This window comes from Salmo salar, chromosome ssa01, assembly GCF_905237065.1.
Source record: "Salmo salar chromosome ssa01, Ssal_v3.1, whole genome shotgun sequence".
NCBI lineage: Eukaryota > Metazoa > Chordata > Actinopteri > Salmoniformes > Salmonidae > Salmo > Salmo salar.
Window position 1 is genome coordinate 75,750,318 of NC_059442.1, and position 22,364 is coordinate 75,772,681.

General features: G+C 43.2%; 1 protein-coding gene across 5 annotated transcripts in view; it reads left to right on the top strand.

Moving 5' to 3' along the window:
- LOC106613116 (cell division cycle and apoptosis regulator protein 1) overlaps positions 1 to 21,627 on the top strand; it is a 37,256-nt gene extending 15,629 nt beyond the window's left edge. For all 5 annotated transcript variants that reach the window (XM_045722543.1, XM_045722552.1, XM_045722556.1 and 2 more), the window contains 14 exons: positions 672 to 897; positions 1,063 to 1,176; positions 1,311 to 1,477; positions 2,268 to 2,478; positions 3,795 to 3,878; positions 5,870 to 6,058; positions 6,292 to 6,483; positions 9,294 to 9,545; positions 10,966 to 11,110; positions 11,312 to 11,547; positions 15,315 to 15,435; positions 15,668 to 15,868; positions 18,878 to 19,083; positions 20,055 to 21,627. In XM_045722543.1, the coding sequence (XP_045578499.1) occupies positions 672 to 897; positions 1,063 to 1,176; positions 1,311 to 1,477; positions 2,268 to 2,478; positions 3,795 to 3,878; positions 5,870 to 6,058; positions 6,292 to 6,483; positions 9,294 to 9,545; positions 10,966 to 11,110; positions 11,312 to 11,547; positions 15,315 to 15,435; positions 15,668 to 15,868; positions 18,878 to 19,083; positions 20,055 to 20,117 (2,407 nt within the window). In that variant the 3' untranslated portion in view covers positions 20,118 to 21,627. The remainder of the gene's footprint in view (positions 1 to 671; positions 898 to 1,062; positions 1,177 to 1,310; positions 1,478 to 2,267; positions 2,479 to 3,794; positions 3,879 to 5,869; positions 6,059 to 6,291; positions 6,484 to 9,293; positions 9,546 to 10,965; positions 11,111 to 11,311; positions 11,548 to 15,314; positions 15,436 to 15,667; positions 15,869 to 18,877; positions 19,084 to 20,054) is intronic.
- Positions 21,628 to 22,364: the final 737 nt, after the last annotated feature.

A 22,364-nucleotide genomic window follows, 5' to 3' on the forward strand; every position in this document is an offset into this window, starting at 1 on the left:
CCGGGAGACCCATGACGCAGCGCACAATTAGCCCAGCATCGTTAGGGGAGGGTTTGGCCGGCAGGGATGTCCTTGTCCCTTCGCGCTCTAGCGACTGCTGTTGCGGGCCGGGCGCATGCACGCTGACACGGTTGCCAGGTGTATGGTGTTTCCTCCAACACATTGGTGCGGCTGGCTTCCGGGTTAAGCGAGCAGTGTGTCAAGAAGCAGTGCGTTTTGGCAGGGTCATGTTTCGGAGGACACATGGCTCGCGATATTCACCTCTCCCGGATCCATACTGGAGTTGCAGCGATGGGACAAGACTGTAGCTACCAATTTGGATATCAGGAAATTTGGGAGAAAAAGGGGTAAAAACTAAGAAGTGTGTGTGTAGTGGAGGACTAGGTGAACGGTATATATTCCCGGGTTTCGGCACCAACTCGGAGCCTCCTGGGGCCTTTCTTACAGTGTGCATAGTCTTCGGTCTGCTCGCTGCTCCTCGTGTGTCCCTGTTGTTTCTGATTGTTATAAAGAAGTGCATGTGAGGAGGTAAACTGAGGTTGTATTAAAGATGTCTTGTAATTGATAAAACAAAGCTATGTGGCTGCATTGAAGCAGGTTCTAGGTGCTTTGCTATAACCGTTTGTAGTGACTACATTTGGTAGAACTGTACTATTTTCTCTCCCCTCCAGTTCTAACTGTGACATGATGGAGCTGAGGAGACGCTATCAGAGCCTGTACATCCCCAGTGACTTCTTTGACGCTGTGTTCACCTGGGTGGATGGCTTCCCCCTGCAACGGCCCTTCCAGTTCGGCAACTACTGTAACTTCCACATCATGCACAAGGAGGTGGACTCTCTGGTCAAGAACACTGCGGTGCTGGACCCTCCCGATGCCAACCACACATACAGTGCTAAGGTACGGTATACACACAGACAGGTTGCATGCGCATGTACATACACCTGTACAGCACTATGTTGTGATACATACATACATACACACACACCTACTAATACCACATACAGCGCTAAGGTATTCCACACACACCCTCACCTGTCCTGTCTGTTGTAATGCATTGAATAGGTGATGTTGCTGGCCAACCCCAGTCTAGAAGAGCTCTACCATAAGTCCTGTGCTCTGGCTGAGGACCCTCAAGAACTCAGAGACTCCTTCCAGCACCCCGCCCGCCTCATCAAGGTCAGTTAGGTGTCAACCAATCAGGTGTTTTTCCCTAGCCTGGCGTACAGTATGTCTAAGTTATAGAGTAGCATGGCTTAGGCTTGTTTTTGACCTCTTGTTTGTCTCTCTTTCGGTCTCTCTCCGTCGCTCAGTTCCTGGTGGGGATGAGGGGTAAGGACGAGGCCATGGCCATCGGGGGCCACTGGTCCCCCTCCCTGGATGGAGCGGAGCCTGAGAAGGACCCGGCCGTGCTCATAAAGACAGCCATACGCTGTTGTAAGGCCCTCACAGGCATAGACCTGAGTCTCTGCACTCAGTGGTAAGTCCCACTCTTTTCTCAACCTCATTTCTCTCTTTTCTATCGCTGTCTTTTCTCTGTCTATAACTAGGCCAGTGGTAGTATTATAAAAATTGGAAAGGCGACAATCCATGATGCATGGTTTTGTTAACTCCCAACGATTAATATATAGCTTTTTTTGTTGGTTTTTGGACATTAATGACTGATTCTGTCATTTGATTTGCCTCTTAATTATTTTTTGTTTTCTAATGTCTTTGGCTACCATATGACGCCGTCCTGCTTCTATCTATCTTTGTATATCTATGTTGTGGATGAATGAATGCGTTGATTTTTGTGGCTCGAAGCGCAGTCTCCCGGACCAGAAGACACCACCATTACTTTTTGTGTTTTAAATGTTTCCTTTTCATTCTGTTAAATATCTTACATATTTAACTTCTTGCTTTCACTGTCCTGTCCTCTGATTCTGTGTGTTCTCTCACAAACTCTCCCGTCCGTGAGGTCGTAAGATACACAAACAGAAATACTGAGCTTTGATTGACTGAAGGCGAGGGTTGAGACGGGTTTGGGTGTTACCAGGCTTGATGTTTTGTCAAAACAAAAAATGGCCGCTGTTATCCCTGAAAACCAATGGACAACCAATGGAGCGCTGCAGACTGGGTTCCATGCTAATGTTGTGTGTTGGGGGGATACTGTAACAAGTTCAAAAGTCATTGGGGGGTAATGTAGCCTAGGCTAGCCCTAGCCCTGTTTTTGAGAGTTGTGTCCCTGACCCCAATGTTTCTTTCCAATGCGCCTTCTTCCTTTGCGACAGGTATCGTTTTGCAGAGATTCGCTATCATCGCCCTGAGGAGACTCACAAGGGGCGGACAGTGCCCGCACATGTGGAGACAGTGGTTTTGTTTCTTCCGGATGTTTGGCATTGTCTTCCTACCCGCTCAGAGTGGGAAGGGCTGTCGCGGGGACTTCGGGAGCAGCTGGCTGAGAAGCTGTCCGCGGAGCGGAAGGAGGCTGACGGAGAACAGGCACTGAACCGCTAATCCCTCTTCTCATTTCCCCCGCTTCTCACAGGAAGAACACAGCCACAGGATATTCACTAGACATAACCACCCCAGATACACACACACTACATTATGTTATACAAATCTAAACACACACAGAGGGCAAACCAGATATCACCATCATCGCAGGCAGGATATTGAACTACCTGGTCCCCTTTAGGTTCAGTTCCTCTCACTGGTCCCCCCCTCTCCTACCGTCCTGCTACCTGGTCCTACCCCCACCGTCCCCTCCCTACACCCCCACCTGCCCTCACACTCAGCAGACACAGTGGACGGAGACTAGGTCTTATCTGAATGACAATGCCGCGACTGGCCAATCAGCTTCCAGCTTTATAAATGACTCATAATTGGGTACTAAACTGGATATAGCCTAATTTTAATTGGCTTTATTTGCTTGTGCCAAAATCACAATGAATAAAAAATGAACCCGCTTGCAATTTTGGCTGCTTGTATGAGGGGAGGATAAAATGACATTATTTGATTATTTGCTTGGGACCGCTGAGGATTCTAAAAGGGAACGCTGGAACCTGCAGAGCCAGTTGCATTGGCATGTGTTTGTTCTAGATTTTGTTTCATATTTTTTGATATATAATTTTTTTCTTCAGTTCAATATCTGCTGAACTTGAAAAGAGAGAACAAACCCTTCCTTAAGTTCTGTCTGTCGTCTGTTCCTGTTTTGATTGGACTGTATCTAGAGCTTGGTTTGTTCCAGGGCAGTTGTTTGGACAGATGGTTTTCTATGATCTTCTAGAACCTAAACAGAACCAAAAGAATGCAGAATCCTGAACTACCCAAATCAGAATCTCTGCCAGACTAGGATGGCTAGCTAGGGAACCCACATACAGACAGTTGGCATACACACTGAGTTTGGCAACACAAGCTTTGAGTTGAACCTGATGTACCTACCACTACACAGATACAGACCACACCCCCTTTGGAACCCACTGTCATTGATTTACCTTTTTGTGTTCCACAGAACGTGATTGATTGGCCGCTGGGGATGGGGGGGCGGGGAATTGGTTTTCCGTGATAAAGGTTTTATATTAAAAAGCTAGAGGGCGTCCCTGTGTTACCTACTACCCACCTTGCAGTAGCAGAGGACTACTTTATCATCCCAGAGCAACTCACTAGGACCAGAGAAACTATCAGACACATGATGTGAAGGATCACCTTTTGTTTTTTCACTATTTAAAACAACAGGAGAACGACTGTTTTAATGGTTTTCTGTCCCTCTTTCTTTTTCTTTCTCTCTATCTCGGTTGGACGTTTCTTTCTCAAAGGAGGAAGAGGAGAAGGATGAAGAAGATTCGAAGGAGGTGACCACCCCGACACACTGGACTAAGCTTGATCCGAAATCAATGAAGGTAGTATTCGACAGTTGATAGTTGAATAGCCTATACTTGAGAAATGACTGAATATTACTCAGTACAAAGTTAGTTACTTCGACTTTTAAAGCCACTTAGCAGATATACTTTTATTCAGAGATTTAGAGTACAGTGAGTGCATAGCCTACATTTTTAGTATGTGTATGTGATGCAGGATTTGAACCCACAACCTTGGCATTGCTAGCGAGTCAAGATACTGTTCTTCTGACATGCTATTAGCTGTTTTGGTTCAGGTGGTTCCCCACATCTATACCTGGTGTCATCTGGAACTGTGCAACTTAACAACAATCCTAACCAAAACATTACAGGGGGTGAAATGGTCTGGGATAGGGGAGGATTCTGGGTCCCCCTGGATAATTTTATTTAGAAGGACTGAGAAGCTCAGTTCTGGCTTTTTAAAGGACATTCTACTAGAAAATTATACTGAAAGAATCTAAAATATAATTTCAACCTCCAGAAATGAGCCCAATAACATAATGGTAAAATTATTTAAACATATTGGCCCTTCAGGGGTCACAGAAAAGGAAAGATAAAACGCAGAAGAAATATCTTAGAAACGCAGATCTAAAATCAATTTGTAAGTCGCTCTGGATAAGAGCGTCTGCTAAATGACTTAAATGTAAATGTTAAATGTAAAATTCTTCTTATTGTACATTCTGCCCTGCTTCAGTCAGCGTTCACTCCAAATCAGAATGTAAAATTACACATTTTGTGCTTCAGTTGCACTTCTCCACTCAGATTAAATATCTTTGCTCTCTTCATTGGATCACCAGACAGCGCTCTGACTGCTGTGTAGGCTACTTTTCTCCGGTACTTTCCTTCCGTATAGTTTTTCTCCGGTAGCAAGTTAAAATGCAAGATTGACTTCAAGCGAAACATTAGGAAATGTAGCTGGGTACATTCTTTCTATGATAAACATTAGAAATATGATGGCTATGCATCGTTTTTGCAAAACAAATACCTTGCTTTTTCATTGTAAGCTAATTTACTTGTGTGGCTGCTAGCCAAATAGCGTTGCGCTTCTGTTGTCATCTGATAAACGATTTTCTGCCGAATGTATTGCACTAATGTATTTTGGGTGAAGAAAAACTATAGTCGCACGCCCCTTATCACTACATTGAAGCAAAACACCACTGTTGACTTTCAATATAACACGCAGGGTAAATGGTTTTGAAAATGCAGGTTTCTGAAAGCTAATGCGACCCCTGGACCAGGCATAACGTTATAGCCAATTGATACAAATCATCATATCATTATGCCAGGTAGGTTAAGTTTATTTTTCCATTAACATTTAATTTGGAAGGTTTTATGGGAAAGCCTTTTAGAAATTGTGTAGGCCATCATTGTAAAGAAGAATTTGTTCTTAAACTGACTTCCCTAGTTAAACAAATGTAAAAACCTAAGTGGTAGACACGGGCATTCCCATGCCGTTACGTCTTCAGAAAGTTGCAAGAAATACACATCACTGATGCTTTGGATTGAACGAATCTGCGTGCACTTTTTTCTCTAGGGCACTCGGAAAGAATTGCACAGTTAAACCTAGCATTACAATTGTTCTCTGGGTGATTTATTTGTGTGGGGGTCGCACTGGTGCTCCCAAAATAAAATGTCAGGTCACACAGCAAAATATCTAGTCTCGTCCAAAATTATCACACTTTAGAGCCCTGATCACAAGTCATGTCAATGCATTCTTGTCTGTAGCACCTCAGCAGGGCTAGCATTTTGGTAGTTTACTAGTGCACTTATATTTTGTTATGTATTGTGTGTTTCATTCCAGCATTCCTGTATTGATGTGTAGTAAAGTGGTACAGAAAAGGCAGCTGACGTAATCCATTTGTTCAGCAGAAAATACATTAAAAAAAATAAACAATCTGTGGGAGCTTCCTATTTTGAATCACATTGTATACTCAATCCATCCTAAATGTGTAACAAAATAATTATAAATGATGAACTGACCACCTCTCCTGTAGGTGAATGACCTGCGCAAAGAGCTAGAGTCACGCTCCCTGAGCTCTAAGGGGTTAAAGTCCCAGCTGATCGCACGCCTCACCAAGCAGTTGAAAGTGGAGGAGCAGGTAGAGGAGGCCAAGGAGCCTGAGAAACCACAGAGCCAGGTCCCTGAGGAGGAGGAGCCTCAACACATGGAGGAAGACAGAGAGGTACAGTACAGGAGGCTAGGGTACTTACGACTTAGACACTTACTGCTAGGACACTTGTGTCTACTGTACTAACACCAAAGCTGGACAGAGGTATGCTTTTAGTGCATTTAGCTACAGTTAGCACAATGACAAACAGCATCACCAGGGATGGCTTACTTGAATGGGTCCACTGATTTCTTGTTTCTGATTATCCATCTCTTCATCCCATCTCTCTCTGACTGTCTGTCAATCAGGAGGAGGAGAGGAAGAAGCAGGAGGAGTTGGAGCGCCAGCGCAGAGAGAAGCGGTACGTCCTGCCAGACGAGCCTACCATCGTAGTTCACCCCAACTGGGCGGCCAAGAACGGAAAGTTTGACTGCAGCGTCATGTCTCTGAGCGTGCTACTGGACTACAGGGTGGAGGACAACAAGGAACACTCCTTCGAGGTGAGGCAACAGTCACACACACAAACACTTTCAGAGGACATTCAGGACACACACACAAAGTCTCAGGACACTCAGTGAACACGAGCACACACACACACGTATTAGCAGCAGCTGCACTGAGTATTGGTATCTCCCAGTCATACACTGAATTTTACACCCCGTTCACGAAAATGGTTTGCTCCTACAGACATTGAGTCACTGGCTGTGGCTTGCTATATAAAGCAGGCATACGGGCATCGAGGCATTCGGTTACTGTTCGATTGGTTAGAATGGACAAAATGGGTGCCCTAGTCACGCCATTTCAGTATCTCAAACTGTCTGCCTCCTGGGATTTTCACGCACGACATTGTCTAGGGTTTTAAAGAAAATGGTACTACAAGCAAAAAACATCCAGTCAGCGATAATGTTCCCTCTAAGCTGCGTTCATGCGCAGGCGCACAGCTCCCCTCGGACTGCCGCACAGAAGAAATATCAGCCTCCCCAGAGAAGCACGAGATTGAACTTCACTCAACTTTCTAGAGTTTTCCCCTTTAGTTAACACTATCAAGAACGGCATCTCAGAAAGCACCACTCGTCGGTCCTTGTGGTGTAATGGCGTGGGGAATGTTTTTCTGGGACACGTTAGGTCCCTTGATATCAATTGAGCAACGTTTGAACGCCACACCTTGTAGAATCCATGCCCTGAGGAATTCAGGCTGTTCTCAAATCAAATTGTATTTGTCACATCTGCCGAATTCAACAGGTGTAGACCTTACCGTGAAATGCTTACTTACCTTAACCAACAATGCAGTTCAAGAAAGAGTTAAAATATATATTAAATAAACTAAAAAATGAAATAACAATATCAAGGCTATATACAGGGGGTACCGGTACCGAGTCAATGTGCAGGGTACAGGTTAGTCGAGATACATGTACATGTAAGTAGGGGTAAAGTAACTATGCATAGATAATAAACAGCGAGTAGCAACAGTGTAAAAACAAAGGGGGGGGTGTCAATGTAAGTAGTCCGGTGGCCATTTGATTAATTGTTTAGCAGTCTTATGGCTTGGGGGTAGAAGCTGTTAATGAGCCTTTTGGACCTAGACTTGGCGCTCCGGTACCGCTTGCCGTGCGAACAGTCTACGACTTGGATGACTGGAGTCTTTGACAATTTTTGGGGTCTTCCTCTGACACCACCTAGTATTTAGGTCCTGAATGGCAGGAAGCTTGGCCCCAGTGATGTACTGTACCGTACGCACTACCCTCTGTAGCTCCTTACGGTCTGATGCCCAGCAGTTGCCATACCAGCCGGTGATGCAACCGGTCAGGATGCTCTCGATGGTGCAGCTGTAGAACTTTTGGAGTATCTGGGGAACCATGCCAAATATTTTCAGTCTCCTGCGGGGATAAAGGTGTTGTTCAGCCCTCTTCACGACTGTCTTGGTCTGTTTGGAACATGATCGTTTGTTGGTGATATAGACACCAAGGAACTTAACTCTCGACCCGCTCCACTTCAGCCTCGTCTATGTTAATGGGGGCCTGTTCGGCCCTCCTTTTCCTGTAGTCCACGATCAGCTCCTTTGTCTTGCTCACATTGAGGGAGAGGAGGTTGTTGTCCTGGTACCACACTGTCAGGTCTCTGACCTCCCCCCTACAGGCTGTTTCATCATTGTCGGTGATCAGGCCTACCACTTTTTTTGTGTCAAATGTATGCATTCACTACTGTAAGTCGCTCTGGATAAGAGCATCTGCTAAATGACTAAAATGTAAATGTAAGTACACACCCCTAAGGGTCCCAAGTGTTGTGGATCAGCGTGGCAGATGTGTTGTTGCCTACCCTTACCACCTGGGTGCTTCCTGTCAGGAAGTCCAGGATCCAGTTGCAGAGGGAGGTGTTTAGTCCCAGGGTCCTTAGCTTATTGATGAGCTTTGAGGGCACTATGGTGTTGAACACTGAGCTGTAGTCAATGAACAGCATTCTCACATAGGTGTTCCTTTTGTACAGGTGGGAAAGGGTAGTGTGGAGTACGATTTGAGATTGCGTCATCTGTGGATCTGTTGGGGCTGTATTCAAATTGGAGTGGGTCTAGGGTTTCCAGATAACGGTGTTGATATGAGTAATGACCAGCTTTTCAGCTAGCCAAAATGTAATGGCTACCGACGTGAGTGCTACGGGGCGGTAGTCATTTAGACAGGTTACCTTCGCTTTCTTGGGCACAGGGACGATGGTGGTCTGCTTGAAACATCAGGGAGAGGTTGAAAATGTCAGTGAAGACACCCGCCAGCTAGTCAGCACATGCTCTGAGTACACGTCCTGGTAATCCGTCTGGCCCTGCGGCCTTGAATGTTGACATGTTTAAAGGTCTTATTCGCATCGGATACGGAGCGCGTGATCACTAATTTTGGGGGTAAAGGGGTGTCCGACCCGGTACTAGATGGGTGTACCTGATCAACTGGCCACTGAGTGTATACGTATGTACACCGGAAGAATGTACACAATATATGCTAACAATGATATGTACAGCAGTAGATATATTAGTGAGCTATGTCAAGAATCCAGTATATAAATAAATATGTGGTGTGTACAAACAGTATAACTAAAATACAAAGTACAGAGTGTGTGTTTGAGTATTAGGTGTGTGTGTGCATCACCTGATATACGGCTAGGGATGGCTGTTCAACTGATGGCATGGTAATCAAAGCTGTTTTTTAGTCTCGGTCTTGGTACTGATGCACCTGTACTGTCTCCGTCTGCCAGAAGGTAGCCCAGTGACGTCCTTAATAAGATTTGCATCAAAAGGTATCGTGTCTCTGTCTCCTCTTCTCTCCAGGTTTCTCTGTTTGCGGAGCTGTTTAACGAGATGCTACAGAGAGACTTTGGCTACAGGATTTTCAAGGCCCTGGCCTCTGTGCCTTGCAAGGACGACAAGAAAGACAAGAAGGAGAAGGCCAAGAAGGAGGCAGAGAAGAAAGAGGCAGAAAAGAAGGAGGCAGAGAAGAAAGCAGATGTGAAGAAAGTAAAAGAAGAGGAGAACGGAGAGCCGGTGACAAAGAAAGCAAAAGAGGAGGAACCGGAGAAGAAGGTAAGTGGTTCATTGCTCTCGAGAGTGAATTGTATTTATAGTGTTTTCAGAAGGTATTCATACCCCTTCCTTGACTTATTCCCCATTTTATTGTTACAGCCTGAATTCAATAAATTTTTCCTCACCCATCTACACACAATACCCCAAAGTGAAAACATGTTTTTAGAAATGTTTGATTACAGCTGTGTCTTTCTGGGTAAGACTCTTAAGAGCTTTCCACACCTGGATTGTGCAACATTTTCCCATTATTCATTGCTAGACAACCATTTTCAGGTCTTGCCATAGATTTTCAAGCAGATTTAAGTCAAAACTGTAACTCAGCCACACGGGAACATTCACAGTCTTCTTGGTAAGCAACTCCAGTGTAGATTTGGGCTTGTTAATATCTCAGTGTCTGGTGGGAAGCAGACTGAACCAGGTTTTCCCTCTAGGATTTTCCTTGTGCTTGGCTTCATTCTGGTTCTTTTGTATCGTGAAAAACTCCTCAGTCCTTAACGATTACAAGCATGCCCATAACATGATGCAGCCACCACTATGCTTGAAGATATGAGGCGTGGTACTTGGTAATGTTGTATTGGTTTTACCCCAACCATAAGATTTTGTATTCAGGACAAAAAGTAAATTGCTTTGCCACAGTTTCTGTACAGGCTTCCTTTTTTCACTTGATCCATCCTCAGTTTTCTCCTATCACTGCCATTAAACTCTGTAACTGTTTTAAAGTCACCAATGGCCTCATGGTGAAATCCCTGAGAGGTTTCCTTCCTTCCGGCAACTGAGTTAGGAAGGATGCCTGTATGTTTGTAGTGAGTGGGTGTATTGATACACCATCCAAAGTGTAATTATTAACTTCATGCTCAAAGAGATATTTCATGTATGCTTCTTTTTATTTTATGACCAATAAGGTGCCCTTATTTGCGAGGCATTGGAAAACCTCCCTGGTCTTTGATTGAATCTGTATTTGAAAGTCACTGCTCGACTGAGAGACCTTACAGATCATTTAAAGTGTGGGTTACAGAGACGAGGTAGTTATTAAAAAATCATGTTAAACACTATTATTGCACACATAGTGAGTCCATGCATCTTATTATGTGGCTTGTTAAGCACATTTTAACTCCTGAACTTATTTAGGCTTGCCATAACAAAGGGTTTGAATACGTATTGACTCAAGACATTTGTATTTTTTTATTTTGAAAAACATAATTCCACTTTGACATTATGGGGTATTTTGTGTAGACCAGGGACACCATATTTAATCAGGCTGTAACACAACAAAATGTGGAAAAAGTCAATGGGTGGTGTGAATATTTTCTGAATGCACTGTACATACGAAGTTTGCTCCATGATGTAAAGGAAGTGCTCGGTTTTTCAAACAGCCTGCTAGTTCTAAGTTGTGCCTATGGCATGTATTTTCCAAACCCAGGAGGAGGGTGAGAAGGAGGAGGAGAAAGTGCTGAAGGAGGATTCTATAGATGCGGAAGAGAAGGAGGAGGATGAGAGCAGCAACACTAATGCTGAGGAGTACGACCCTCTGGAGGCCGAAGATGCTGATGACGATGATGATGATGGTACATACAATGCAATGCGCCTGTCCGGGTTCATTATGCGCCTGTGTCCCGGACACAGATTAGCACTAGTTCTGGATTAAAAAACATGCTCAAGAGAATCTCTATAACAAACTTCTAGTGTTAAGAAATTATTCCCTGTACGTTTCACACAATTTCACCAGTACAAATCTGACTGACGGACTTCTGTCCATTCTTTCTCAGATAAAGACGATGAGGACTCTAACGGCAGGGACAGGAGAGACGACCGCAGCAGCAGAGATGACAGGAAGTCCAAAGAGCGGTCCTCTAAAGACAAGGAGAAGAAGCAGATGGTGACGTACAACAAGGACCTGCTTATGGCCTTTGTCTACTTTGACCAGAGCCACTGTGGCTACCTGCTGGAGAAAGACCTGGAGGACATCATGTACACACTGGGGTTACATCTGTCTAGAGCCCAGGTATATATACACACACTGGGGTTACATCTGTCTAGAGCCCAGGTATATATACACACACTGGGGTTACATCTGTCTAGAGCCCAGGTATATATACACACACTGGGGTTACATCTGTCTAGAGCCCAGGTATATATACACACACTGGGGTTACATCTGTCTAGAGCCCAGGTATATATACACACACTGGGGTTACATCTGTCTAGAGCCCAGGTATATATACACATACACACACTGGGGTTACATCTGTCTAGAGCCCAGGTATATATACACACACTGGGGTTACATCTGTCTAGAGCCCAGGTATATATACACACACACACTGGGGTTACATCTGTCTAGAGCCCAGGTGTATATATACACACACTGGGGTTACATCTGTCTAGAGCCCAGGTATATATATACACACTGGGGTTACATCTGTCTAGAGCCCAGGTATATATACACACTGGGGTTACATCTGTCTAGAGCCCAGGTATATATACACACACTGGGGTTACATCTGTCTAGAGCCCAGGTATATATACACACACTGGGGTTACATCTGTCTAGAGCCCAGGTGTATATATACACACACTGGGGTTACATCTGTCTAGAGCCCAGGTATATATACACACACACACTGGGGTTACATCTGTCTAGAGCCCAGGTATATATATACACACACTGGGGTTACATCTGTCTAGAGCCCAGGTGTATATATACACACACTGGGGTTACATCTGTCTAGAGCCCAGGTATATATACACACACACACTGGGGTTACATCTGTCTAGAGCCCAGGTATATATACACACACACACTGGGGTTACATCTGTCTAGAGCCCAGGTATATATACACACACACACTGGGGTTACATCTGTCTAGAGCCCAGGTATATATATATAAACCCCAGTGGTGTGTGTGTATATATATATATAGAGGTATATATACAACACACACACTGGGGTTACATCTGTCTAGAGCCCAGGTATATATACACACACTGGGGTTACATCTGTCTAGAGCCCAGGTATATGTATACACACTGGGGTTACATCTGTCTAGAGCCCAGGTATATACACATACACACACTGGGGTTACATCTGTCTAGAGCCCAGGTATATACACATACACACACTGGGGTTACATCTGTCTAGAGCCCAGGTATATATATACACACACTGGGGTTACATCTGTCTAGAGCCCAGGTATATATACATACACACACTGGGGTTACATCTGTCTAGAGCCCAGGTATATATACATACACACACTGGGGTTACATCTGTCTAGAGCCCAGGTATATACACATACACACACTGGGGTTACATCTGTCTAGAGCCCAGGTATATATACACACTGGGGTTACATCTGTCTAGAGCCCAGGTATATATACACACTGGGGTTACATCTGTCTAGAGCCCAGGTATATATACACTGCTCAAAAAAATAAAGGGAACACTTAAACAACACATCCTAGATCTGAATGAATGAAATAATCTCATTAAATACTTTTTTCTGTACATAGTTGAATGTGCTGACAACAAAATCACACAAAAATAATCGATGGAAATCCAATTTATCAACCCATGGAGGTCTGGATTTGGAGTCACACTCAAAATTAAAGTGGAAAACCACACTACAGGCTGATCCAACTTTGATGTAATGTCCTTAAAACAAGTCAAAATGAGGCTCAGTAGTGTGTGTGGCCTCGACGTGCCTGTATGACCTCCCTACAACGCCTGGGCATGCTCCTGATGAGGTGGCGGATGGTCTCCTGAGGGATCTCCTCCCAGACCTGGACTAAAGCATCCGCCAACTCCTGGACAGTCTGTGGTGCAACGTGGCGTTGGTGGATGGAGCGAGACATGATGTCCCAGATGTGCTCAATTGGATTCAGGTCTGGGGAACGGGCGGGCCAGTCCATAGCATCAATGCCTTCCTCTTGCAGGAACTGCTGACACACTCCAGCCACATGAGGTCTAGCATTGTCTTGCATTAGGAGGAACCCAGGGCCAACCGCACCAGCATATGGTCTCACAAGGGGTCTGAGGATCTCATCTCGGTACCTAATGGCAGTCAGGCTACCTCTGGTGAGCACATGGAGGGCTGTGCGGCCCCCTCCAAAGAAATGCTACCCCACACTATGACTGACCCACCGCCAAACCGGTCATGCTGGAGGATGTTGCAGGCAGCAGAACGTTCTCCACGGCGTCTCCAGACTCTGTCACGTCTGTCACGTGCTCAGTGTGAACCTGCTTTCATCTGTGAAGAGCACAGGGCGCCAGTGGCGAATTTGCCAATCTTGGTGTTCTCTGGCAAATGCCAAATGTCCTGCACGGTGTTGGGCTGTAAGCACAACCCCCACCTGTGGACGTCGGGCCCTCATACCACCCTCATGGAGTCTGTTTCTGACCGTTTGAGCAGACACATGCACATTTGTGGCCTGCTGGAGGTCATTTTGCAGGGCTCTGGCAGTGCTTCTCCTGCTCCTCCTTGCACAAAGGCGGAGGTAGCGGTCTTGTTGCTGGGTTGTTGCCCTCCTACGGCCTCCTCCCCGTCTCCTGATGTACTGGCCTGTCTCCTGGTAGCGCCTCCATGCTCTGGACACTACGCTGACAGACACAGCAAACATTCTTGCCACAGCTCGCATTGATGTGCCATCCTGGATGAGCTGCACTACCTGAGCCACTTGTGTGGGTTGTAGACTCCGTCTCATGCTACCACTAGAGTGAAAGCACCGCCAGCATTCAAAAGTGACCAAAACATCAGCCAGGAAGCATAGGAACTGAGAAGTGGTCTGTGGTCACCACCTGCAGAACCACTCCTTTATTAGGGGTGTCTTGCTAGTTGCCTATAATTTCCACCTGTTGTCTATTCCATTTGCACAACAGCATGTGAAATGTATTGTCAATCAGTGTTGCTTCCTAAGTGGACAGTTTGATTGCACAGAAGTGTGATTGACTTGGAGTTACATTGTGTTGTTTAAGTGTTCCCTTTATTTTTTTGAGCAGTGTATATACACACACTGGGGTTACATCTGTCTAGAGCCCAGGTATATATACACACACTGGGGTTACATCTGTCTAGAGCCCAGGTGTATATACACACACTGGGGTTACTCTTTCTAGAGCCCAGGTATATATACACACTGGGGTTACATCTGTCTAGAGCCCAGGTATATATACACATACACACACTGGGGTTACATCTGTCTAGAGCCCAGGTATATATACACATACACACACTGGGGTTACATCTGTCTAGAGCCCAGGTATATATATACACACACTGGGGTTACATCTGTCTAGAGCCCAGGTATATATATACACACACTGGGGTTACATCTGTCTAGAGCCCAGGTATATATACACACACTGGGGTTACATCTGTCTAGAGCCCAGGTATATATACACACACTGGGGTTACATCTGTCTAGAGCCCAGGTATATATATACACACTGGGGTTACATCTGTCTAGAGCCCAGGTATATATACACATACACACACTGGGGTTACATATGTCTAGAGCCCAGGTATATATACACATACACACACTGGGGTTACATCTGTCTAGAGCCCAGGTGTGTGTGTGTGGTATGTGTATATATACACACACACACACACACGCACACACTGGGGTTACATCTGTACAGAGCCCAGGTATATACACACACTGGGGCTTGAGCTCAAGGTTACACACGCCTGCCCTGCTATTTTTATATTCGTCACAATATATGTGATTGTTGATTTGTTAATACTTTTCATAATGTTGATTGATTTGCAGGTAAAGAAGTTGTTGAACAAGCCGGTGGTGAGAGAGTCGTGTTACTACCGTAAACTGACAGACGCAGCTAAAGACGAGGCTGCTCCGTCCTTCAGTGAACCCCTGCTAGACAACCTGCTAGGTGAGGGAAGGAGACCCCACACTGGAATGGGTTGTTCACTTTCTCTTTTTTAAGCTTCACTAAGGTGGATCAGAATGATCCATTCCTTCACCAATGCTTCTGTGAATATCCAACATCCTAGTTAGAGCTGACCTAATGTGGTTTATTTTTTAGTCTGACACTCTCTCTCTACTCTCTTTCCCTCCCTCTGCCTTTCCTCCTTGATCACCACCTCTCTCTCCTCCCTCCTCAGGTAACCGTGCCTTGCTGCCCATGCTTGTGTCTTGTGGCCAGACAGCGCCAGTGGAGGCTAGTGAGTCCGGAGGAGGCAGCAGTCTGATAGTGTATAATGGAGCCATGGTGGACGTGGGCAGCATCATGCAGAAACTGGACAAGAGTGAGAAGGCCAGGGAGGAGATTGAGCAGAAACTCATGGTGCAGGACTCCAAGATGGGTAAGAGACAAGTCACCTCAACAGATTTACTCAATTCTCTTCATGGCCATTGGGACATAGGCCAGTATGAGCTCCCTCTACTTACTATCCTTGGCATCATTCTGGGCCTCGCTCCAAGATAGACATTACTTCTCTTTTCTGATCATTGTTAAACTCAGACTGGCTTTTTTAGGTCTTCAAAGGTCTTTTAAGCTCAGATGGCTTTGACACAATGCTATCATAATTCTACGGCCTGATGGCATTAGAATTGCCCCTTGTGGGAGGAAAAAATATCCTATGTATTTTTAATACCTGCAATTGGTGAATGAACTTCAACTGGAAAAAAGTCTAATTTAATAGAATGTATTCCTGAGTGTCTAAACCTGTGTGTATGTATGTTGTTGTTGTTGTCTAAACCTGTATGTTGTTGTTGCTGTCTAAACCTGTGTGTATGTATGTTGTTGTTGTTGCTGTCTAAACCTGTGTGGTGTTGTTGTTGTCTAAACCTGTATGTTGTTGTTGTTGTCTAAACCTGTGTGTATGTTGTTGTTGTCTAAACCTGTATGTTGTTGTTGTTGTCTAAACCTGTGTGTATGTTGTTGTTGTCTAAACCTGTATGTTGTTGTTGTCTAAACCTGTGTGTATGTATGTTGTTGTTGTCTAAACATGTGTGTATGTGTGTTGTTGTCTAAACCTGTGTGTTGTTGTTGTCTAAACCTGTGTGTTGTTGTTGTTTAAACCTGTGTGTTGTTGTCTAAACCTGTATGTTGTTGTTGTCTAAACCTGTATGATGTTGTTGTCTAAACCTGTATGTTGTTGTTGTTGTTGTTGTCTAAACCTGTATGATGTTGTTGTTGTTGTTGTCTAAACCTGTATGTTGTTGTTGTTGTTGTTGTCTAAACCTGTATGTTGTTGTTGTTGTCTAAACCTGTGTGTTGTTGTTGTCTAAACCTGTGTGTTGTTGTCTAAACCTGTGTGTTGTTGTCTAAACCTGTATGTTGTTGTTGTCTAAACCTGTGTGTTGTTGTTGTTGTTGTCTAAACCTGTATGTTGTTGTTGTTGTCTAAACCTGTATGATGTTGTTGTTGTCTAAACCTGTATATTGTTGTTGTTGTCTAAACCTGTATATTGTTGTTGTTGTCTAAACCTGTGTGTTGTTGTTGTCTAAACCTGTGTGTTGTTGTTGTCTAAACCTGTATGTTGTTGTTGTCTAAACCTGTGTGGTGTTGTTGTTGTCTAAACCTGTGTGGTGTTGTTGTTGTCTAAACCTGTGTGGTGTTGTTGTTGTCTAAACCTGTGTGTATGTATGTTGTTGTTGTCTAAACCTGTGTGTATGTATGTTGTTGTTGTCTAAACCTGTGTGTATGTATGTTGTTGTTGTCTAAACCTGTGTGTATGTATGTTGTTGTTGTCTAAACCTGTGTGTATGTGTGTTGTTGTCTAAACCTGTGTATTGTTGTTGTCTAAACCTGTGTATTGTTGTTGTCTAAACCTGTGTGGTGGTGTTGTTGTTGTCTAAACCTGTATGGTGGTGTTGTTGTTGTCTAAACCTGTATGTTGTTGTTGTCTAAACCTGTATGTTGTTGTTGTCTAAACCTGTATGTTGTTGTTGTCTAAACCTGTATGTTGTTGTTGTCTAAACCTGTATGTTGTTGTTGTTGTTGTCTAAACCTGTATGTTGTTGTTGTCTAAACCTGCATGTTGTTGTTGTTGTTGTCTAAACCTGCATGTTGTTGTTGTCTAAACCTGCATGTTGTTGTTGTTGTTGTCTAAACCTGCATGTTGTTGTTGTCTAAACCTGTATGTTGTTGTTGTTGTTGTCTAAACATGTATGTTGTTGTTGTTGTTGTCTAAACATGTATGTTGTTGTTGTCTAAACATGTATGTTGTTGTTGTCTAAACATGTATGTTGTTGTTGTTGTTGTTGTCTAAACATGTATGTTGTTGTTGTTGTTGTTGTCTAAACATGTATGTTGTTGTTGTTGTTGTCTAAACATGTATGTTGTTGTTGTTGTTGTCTAAACATGTATGTTGTTGTTGTTGTCTAAACCTGTATGTTGTTGTGTTGTTGTTGTCTAAACCTGTATGTTGTTGTTGTCTAAACCTGTGTGTTGTTGTCTAAACCTGTGTGTTGTTGTCTAAACCTGTATGTTGTTGTTGTCTAAACCTGTGTGTTGTTGTTGTTGTCTAAACCTGTGTGTTGTTGTTGTTGTCTAAACCTGTGTGTTGTTGTTGTTGTCTAAACCTGTATGTTGTTGTTGTCTAAACCTGTATGTTGTTGTTGTCTAAACCTGTATGTTGTTGTTGTCTAAACCTGTATGTTGTTGTTGTCTAAACCTGTATGTTGTTGTTGTCTAAACCTGTATGTTGTTGTTGTCTAAACCTGTATGTTGTTGTTGTCTAAACCTGTGTGGTGTTGTTGTTGTCTAAACCTGTGTGGTGTTGTTGTTGTCTAAACCTGTGTGGTGTTGTTGTTGTCTAAACCTGTGTGTATGTATGTTGTTGTTGTCTAAACCTGTGTGTATGTATGTTGTTGTTGTCTAAACCTGTATGTATGTTGTTGTTGTCTAAACCTGTGTGTATGTGTGTTGTTGTCTAAACCTGTGTATTGTTGTTGTCTAAACCTGTGTGGTGGTGTTGTTGTTGTCTAAACCTGTATGTTGTTGTTGTCTAAACCTGTATGTTGTTGTTGTCTAAACCTGTATGTTGTTGTTGTCTAAACCTGTATGTTGTTGTTGTTGTTGTCTAAACCTGTATGTTGTTGTTGTCTAAACCTGCATGTTGTTGTTGTCTAAACCTGCATGTTGTTGTTGTTGTTGTCTAAACCTGTATGTTGTTGTTGTTGTTGTCTAAACATGTATGTTGTTGTGCTGTCTAAACATGTATGTTGTTGTTGTCTAAACCTGTATGTTGTTGTTGTCTAAACATGTATGTTGTTGTTGTTGTCTAAACATGTATGTTGTTGTTGTTGTTGTCTAAACATGTATGTTGTTGTTGTTGTCTAAACCTGTATGTGTTGTTGTGTTCCAGCCGAGGACACCAAGCAAATCCTCCAGCTGGTATCAGCTAACCGAGCCCTGTCTAAAGATCTGGAGGAGGTGAAGGGAACTCTGGGCCAGACGGAGAACAACTTCAGAGCTACGGCGGAAGAGAAGACTGTCTACCACGACCAGCTCAGCAAGACACTCAACAACCTGGGCAACACCATTAAGGAACTTCAGGGAGTCCTCAAGAAGGTACAATTGATTGATTGATGAATTGGTAGACATGAGTTGGTTTGAGTTGACATTGGTGATAATCATGGATTTACATTAGGTCTTGAAGAAAGCACCTTACAACTGCTGGTGGATTGGGTTAGTTGTTAATGGGAGATTTGCATGAAACTTTAAGTTATGTTTAATAATCTTAAAGTGTAGGATTTGTACAGTAATCATCCCAAACCAACTGTGATAAGAAAGAAATGTACTTGTCCTACAACAAGTTTCACTATTTCAGACAAATGGAATGTGGCGCCTTGGAAGTGCCTCGGTCACGGCATGTTTGTTTGTCTGAAAAGCTGCACAATGACTTTTTAAATGCCGCCACGAAACCTTCTCTGGAGATAGTTAAGAAGCGCCACTGAACAGGCATTTAACTTGTCTCAAAAGGCTGCTTCTGTAGCGGGACTAATGTCCATCACTAGGCAAACAGATCTGTCAATCAAATGACCTCGAGCTGCCTGCGCGCTGCCTGCCTGCACACAGACCCCTCGTCCTAAAAAAAGTACTTTGAAGTTTGTTAAATACAATGACTTACCAATACATTTAGTCTAAAGAAAACACATCTATCTACCTTGCCATAAAGAAACAGCTGAAAAGCAACACAACAACCCATCAATCAGCAACGTTTATTGTTGTCAGGGAAACAATACCGAACATTCTATGCCGGAGCAGAATTCTACTGGCTGAAAAGGTAGACGCTTCTGATGCGGCACTTTAAAAAAGAAAGTTGTCTGAAAGGTTATCAATTGCCGCTATCGACCCGTTACTGTAGTGGCGTCCTATATGTTACATAATGCATTCATAAGCAGTACAGCTATAACGTGACACATACGCCTAAAATACTCTTCCTAAAAAACACATTCGTTTTCAGAATGCCGCCAAACATTGTTCTATTTTTGTATGTTGAAATTAACTAAAGAATTCCTGTCTTGTTTCTCCAATTCCAGGAGGTTCCCTCAGAAGCCGCAGCTGACCAAAAATCCCAAACAACTAATGGTTCAGACGAATGAAAGAATGAGTTATGTAATCGGACACACTTCTTACAAATCCTGTACATATGCACTAAAAACAAGTTTCATTTTGGGTCTGTAGTAGCTGTTTTCTCTCTCATGGCCATAAATAGATTGGCATTGTGTGTGTGGTTCCCAAATGGCACCCTATTCCCTATATAGTGCACTACTTTTGAACAGGACACATTGGGCTCTGGTCAAAAGTAGTGCACTATGTAGGGAATAGGGTAGCATTTGGGACATTAAGTTCACTTAATTAGTTCTAATGTTTTTAAGTGACCTCACTGTTTCCACCTGAAAATAACATGTTAATTTCATTGGTTTGAAATTAGTTAGTTTGATTCTCGGGTTATTATGATGCGTTCTAATTGTGAAACTATTAATAACTGATATTTTGTTCAAAATTGTGTTGATTTCATTGAGAAGTGCTTCTTGGCTTACGGTATACATTTTTCATTTTTGTAGCTGCCTCCATTGCTCATGATAAATGTAATGTTTTGGTTTAGCCCTGCACAAATAGTAACACATTGATGCCACTATGTGTGAGTAGTACTTTATATCAGATCATTCTAATTTGCAATAATGGTGTTATTTATGTTCAAGTGAATTCATTAAAAAAATATATATTTAAAATACATAAACAATGATATTTAGAGGGGAGGGATGAGGACCTTGAAGAAGATATGTTTTTGACGAGTCAACAGAATGACTATAACATGTTCCTCCTCTTCTCCCTGACAGCTGATCAATTAAGTAATTGATCATTTTGTATTTCCTCGTCCTACTAATCTATGTAACTGACTAGACTGACTGCCACTGTTTTGAGACATGGGTTGTGTTCATTAGGGAACACTAACAAAGTAACGGAACATGAAAATGTGTGATTCTTATTGGACACGTTCAGATAGTACCTCCCCATTTTGGCCAGTTTGCTTCCGTTTGGTGCCCAATGAATACGACAGTAGTATAGCATGCATCTCCTTATGAGAAGCCTCAGTCTCTTGAGGCCTCTTCCAGTAGCAAGCTTGTTTGATCCTAGGAGTTGTGAGACCATGGTAGTCAGTCAGTCGTGTGGTCTATGTTACATCTATCCAGGGTGGGATTGTTTAGCATTGAGTTGTTTGTTTATTGAAAGGGAAGTAAATGCAAAGCCAAACCATAAGCTGAATGTCTCAACTAACATCAAAGGAACCGGAGCCCTAGGTCTCGTCCTGCCTTTTGACCACAGATAGAATGGTTGTGATTCTAGACTAAAACAACATGAGAATGCTACTGGAGTTCTGTTGTAGAATTATGGATGTTCTAGAAGTGATGTTTTCTGTTCTGGGGTTGTAGAACTGTGTGAGGAGTTATGATTCTGTCCCTCAGTGGGTGGGCACCAGGTGTGATGGTGTATGTATGCATTTCTGGATGAGAGCCTTACTTGAGACATGAGCCCAAAGCATATCATTTTTCTATTGAAAATGTACTGTATGGCTGTCCTGTGCAGAATTAAAGGAGTCCATTTTAACATTTTGTCTGATTTGCTTTTTTGTCCTGTATTTTAGAGACGTTTTGTATGTAAAATAAAATGTGTACAGTATATTTTGGTTAACATTGATATTGAAATGCTTATTGCAATGAAAGATATGGAAAATGCTTATTGGAGAGCAATTTATTCTAAATATTCTTATGTGTAAAAATCTGTGTTACGGGAAGTAGAATTTAGAAAGATGTAATAGAATGACAACCACCAGAGGGCATTGTAGGTTCTTTTGACAGTTTCAACACATCTGAAGTCTGCGTTCTTTTGGTGTGTGTTCCTCCTGATGATGTATTGTTGCTAGTCAGTCTTTGTCCCCGGCAGCTTCACACCACTCCCATCACACAAACAGTGTTGTAGTGGTAAGAAAATTGGTGGTGGTGGAAAAACTAACGTTCACTATACTGCAATGCAGTTTTCTGCAAAAGATGGGTAAACTACGTTTACCCTCCACTGCGTGCGCCACACACACACACACACACACACACACACACAGAGGGAAGCCTTAATAATGGATGTGATGGGAAGGAAGGTCTTCTTTACTTCCACATTCCAAAACATAACTCAAAGACAAATTATTGTATGTTCCCTAAAGGTGATAAAACAAAACATTCATGTCTCTGTGTATTGAGCTTGTTCTCGTTCACATTATGTGCCTCTTACTCCCTATGAATGTGGGTGAGTTTGCTTCAGAGAAAATGAACTAGAGGTGACATGAAAGAGGG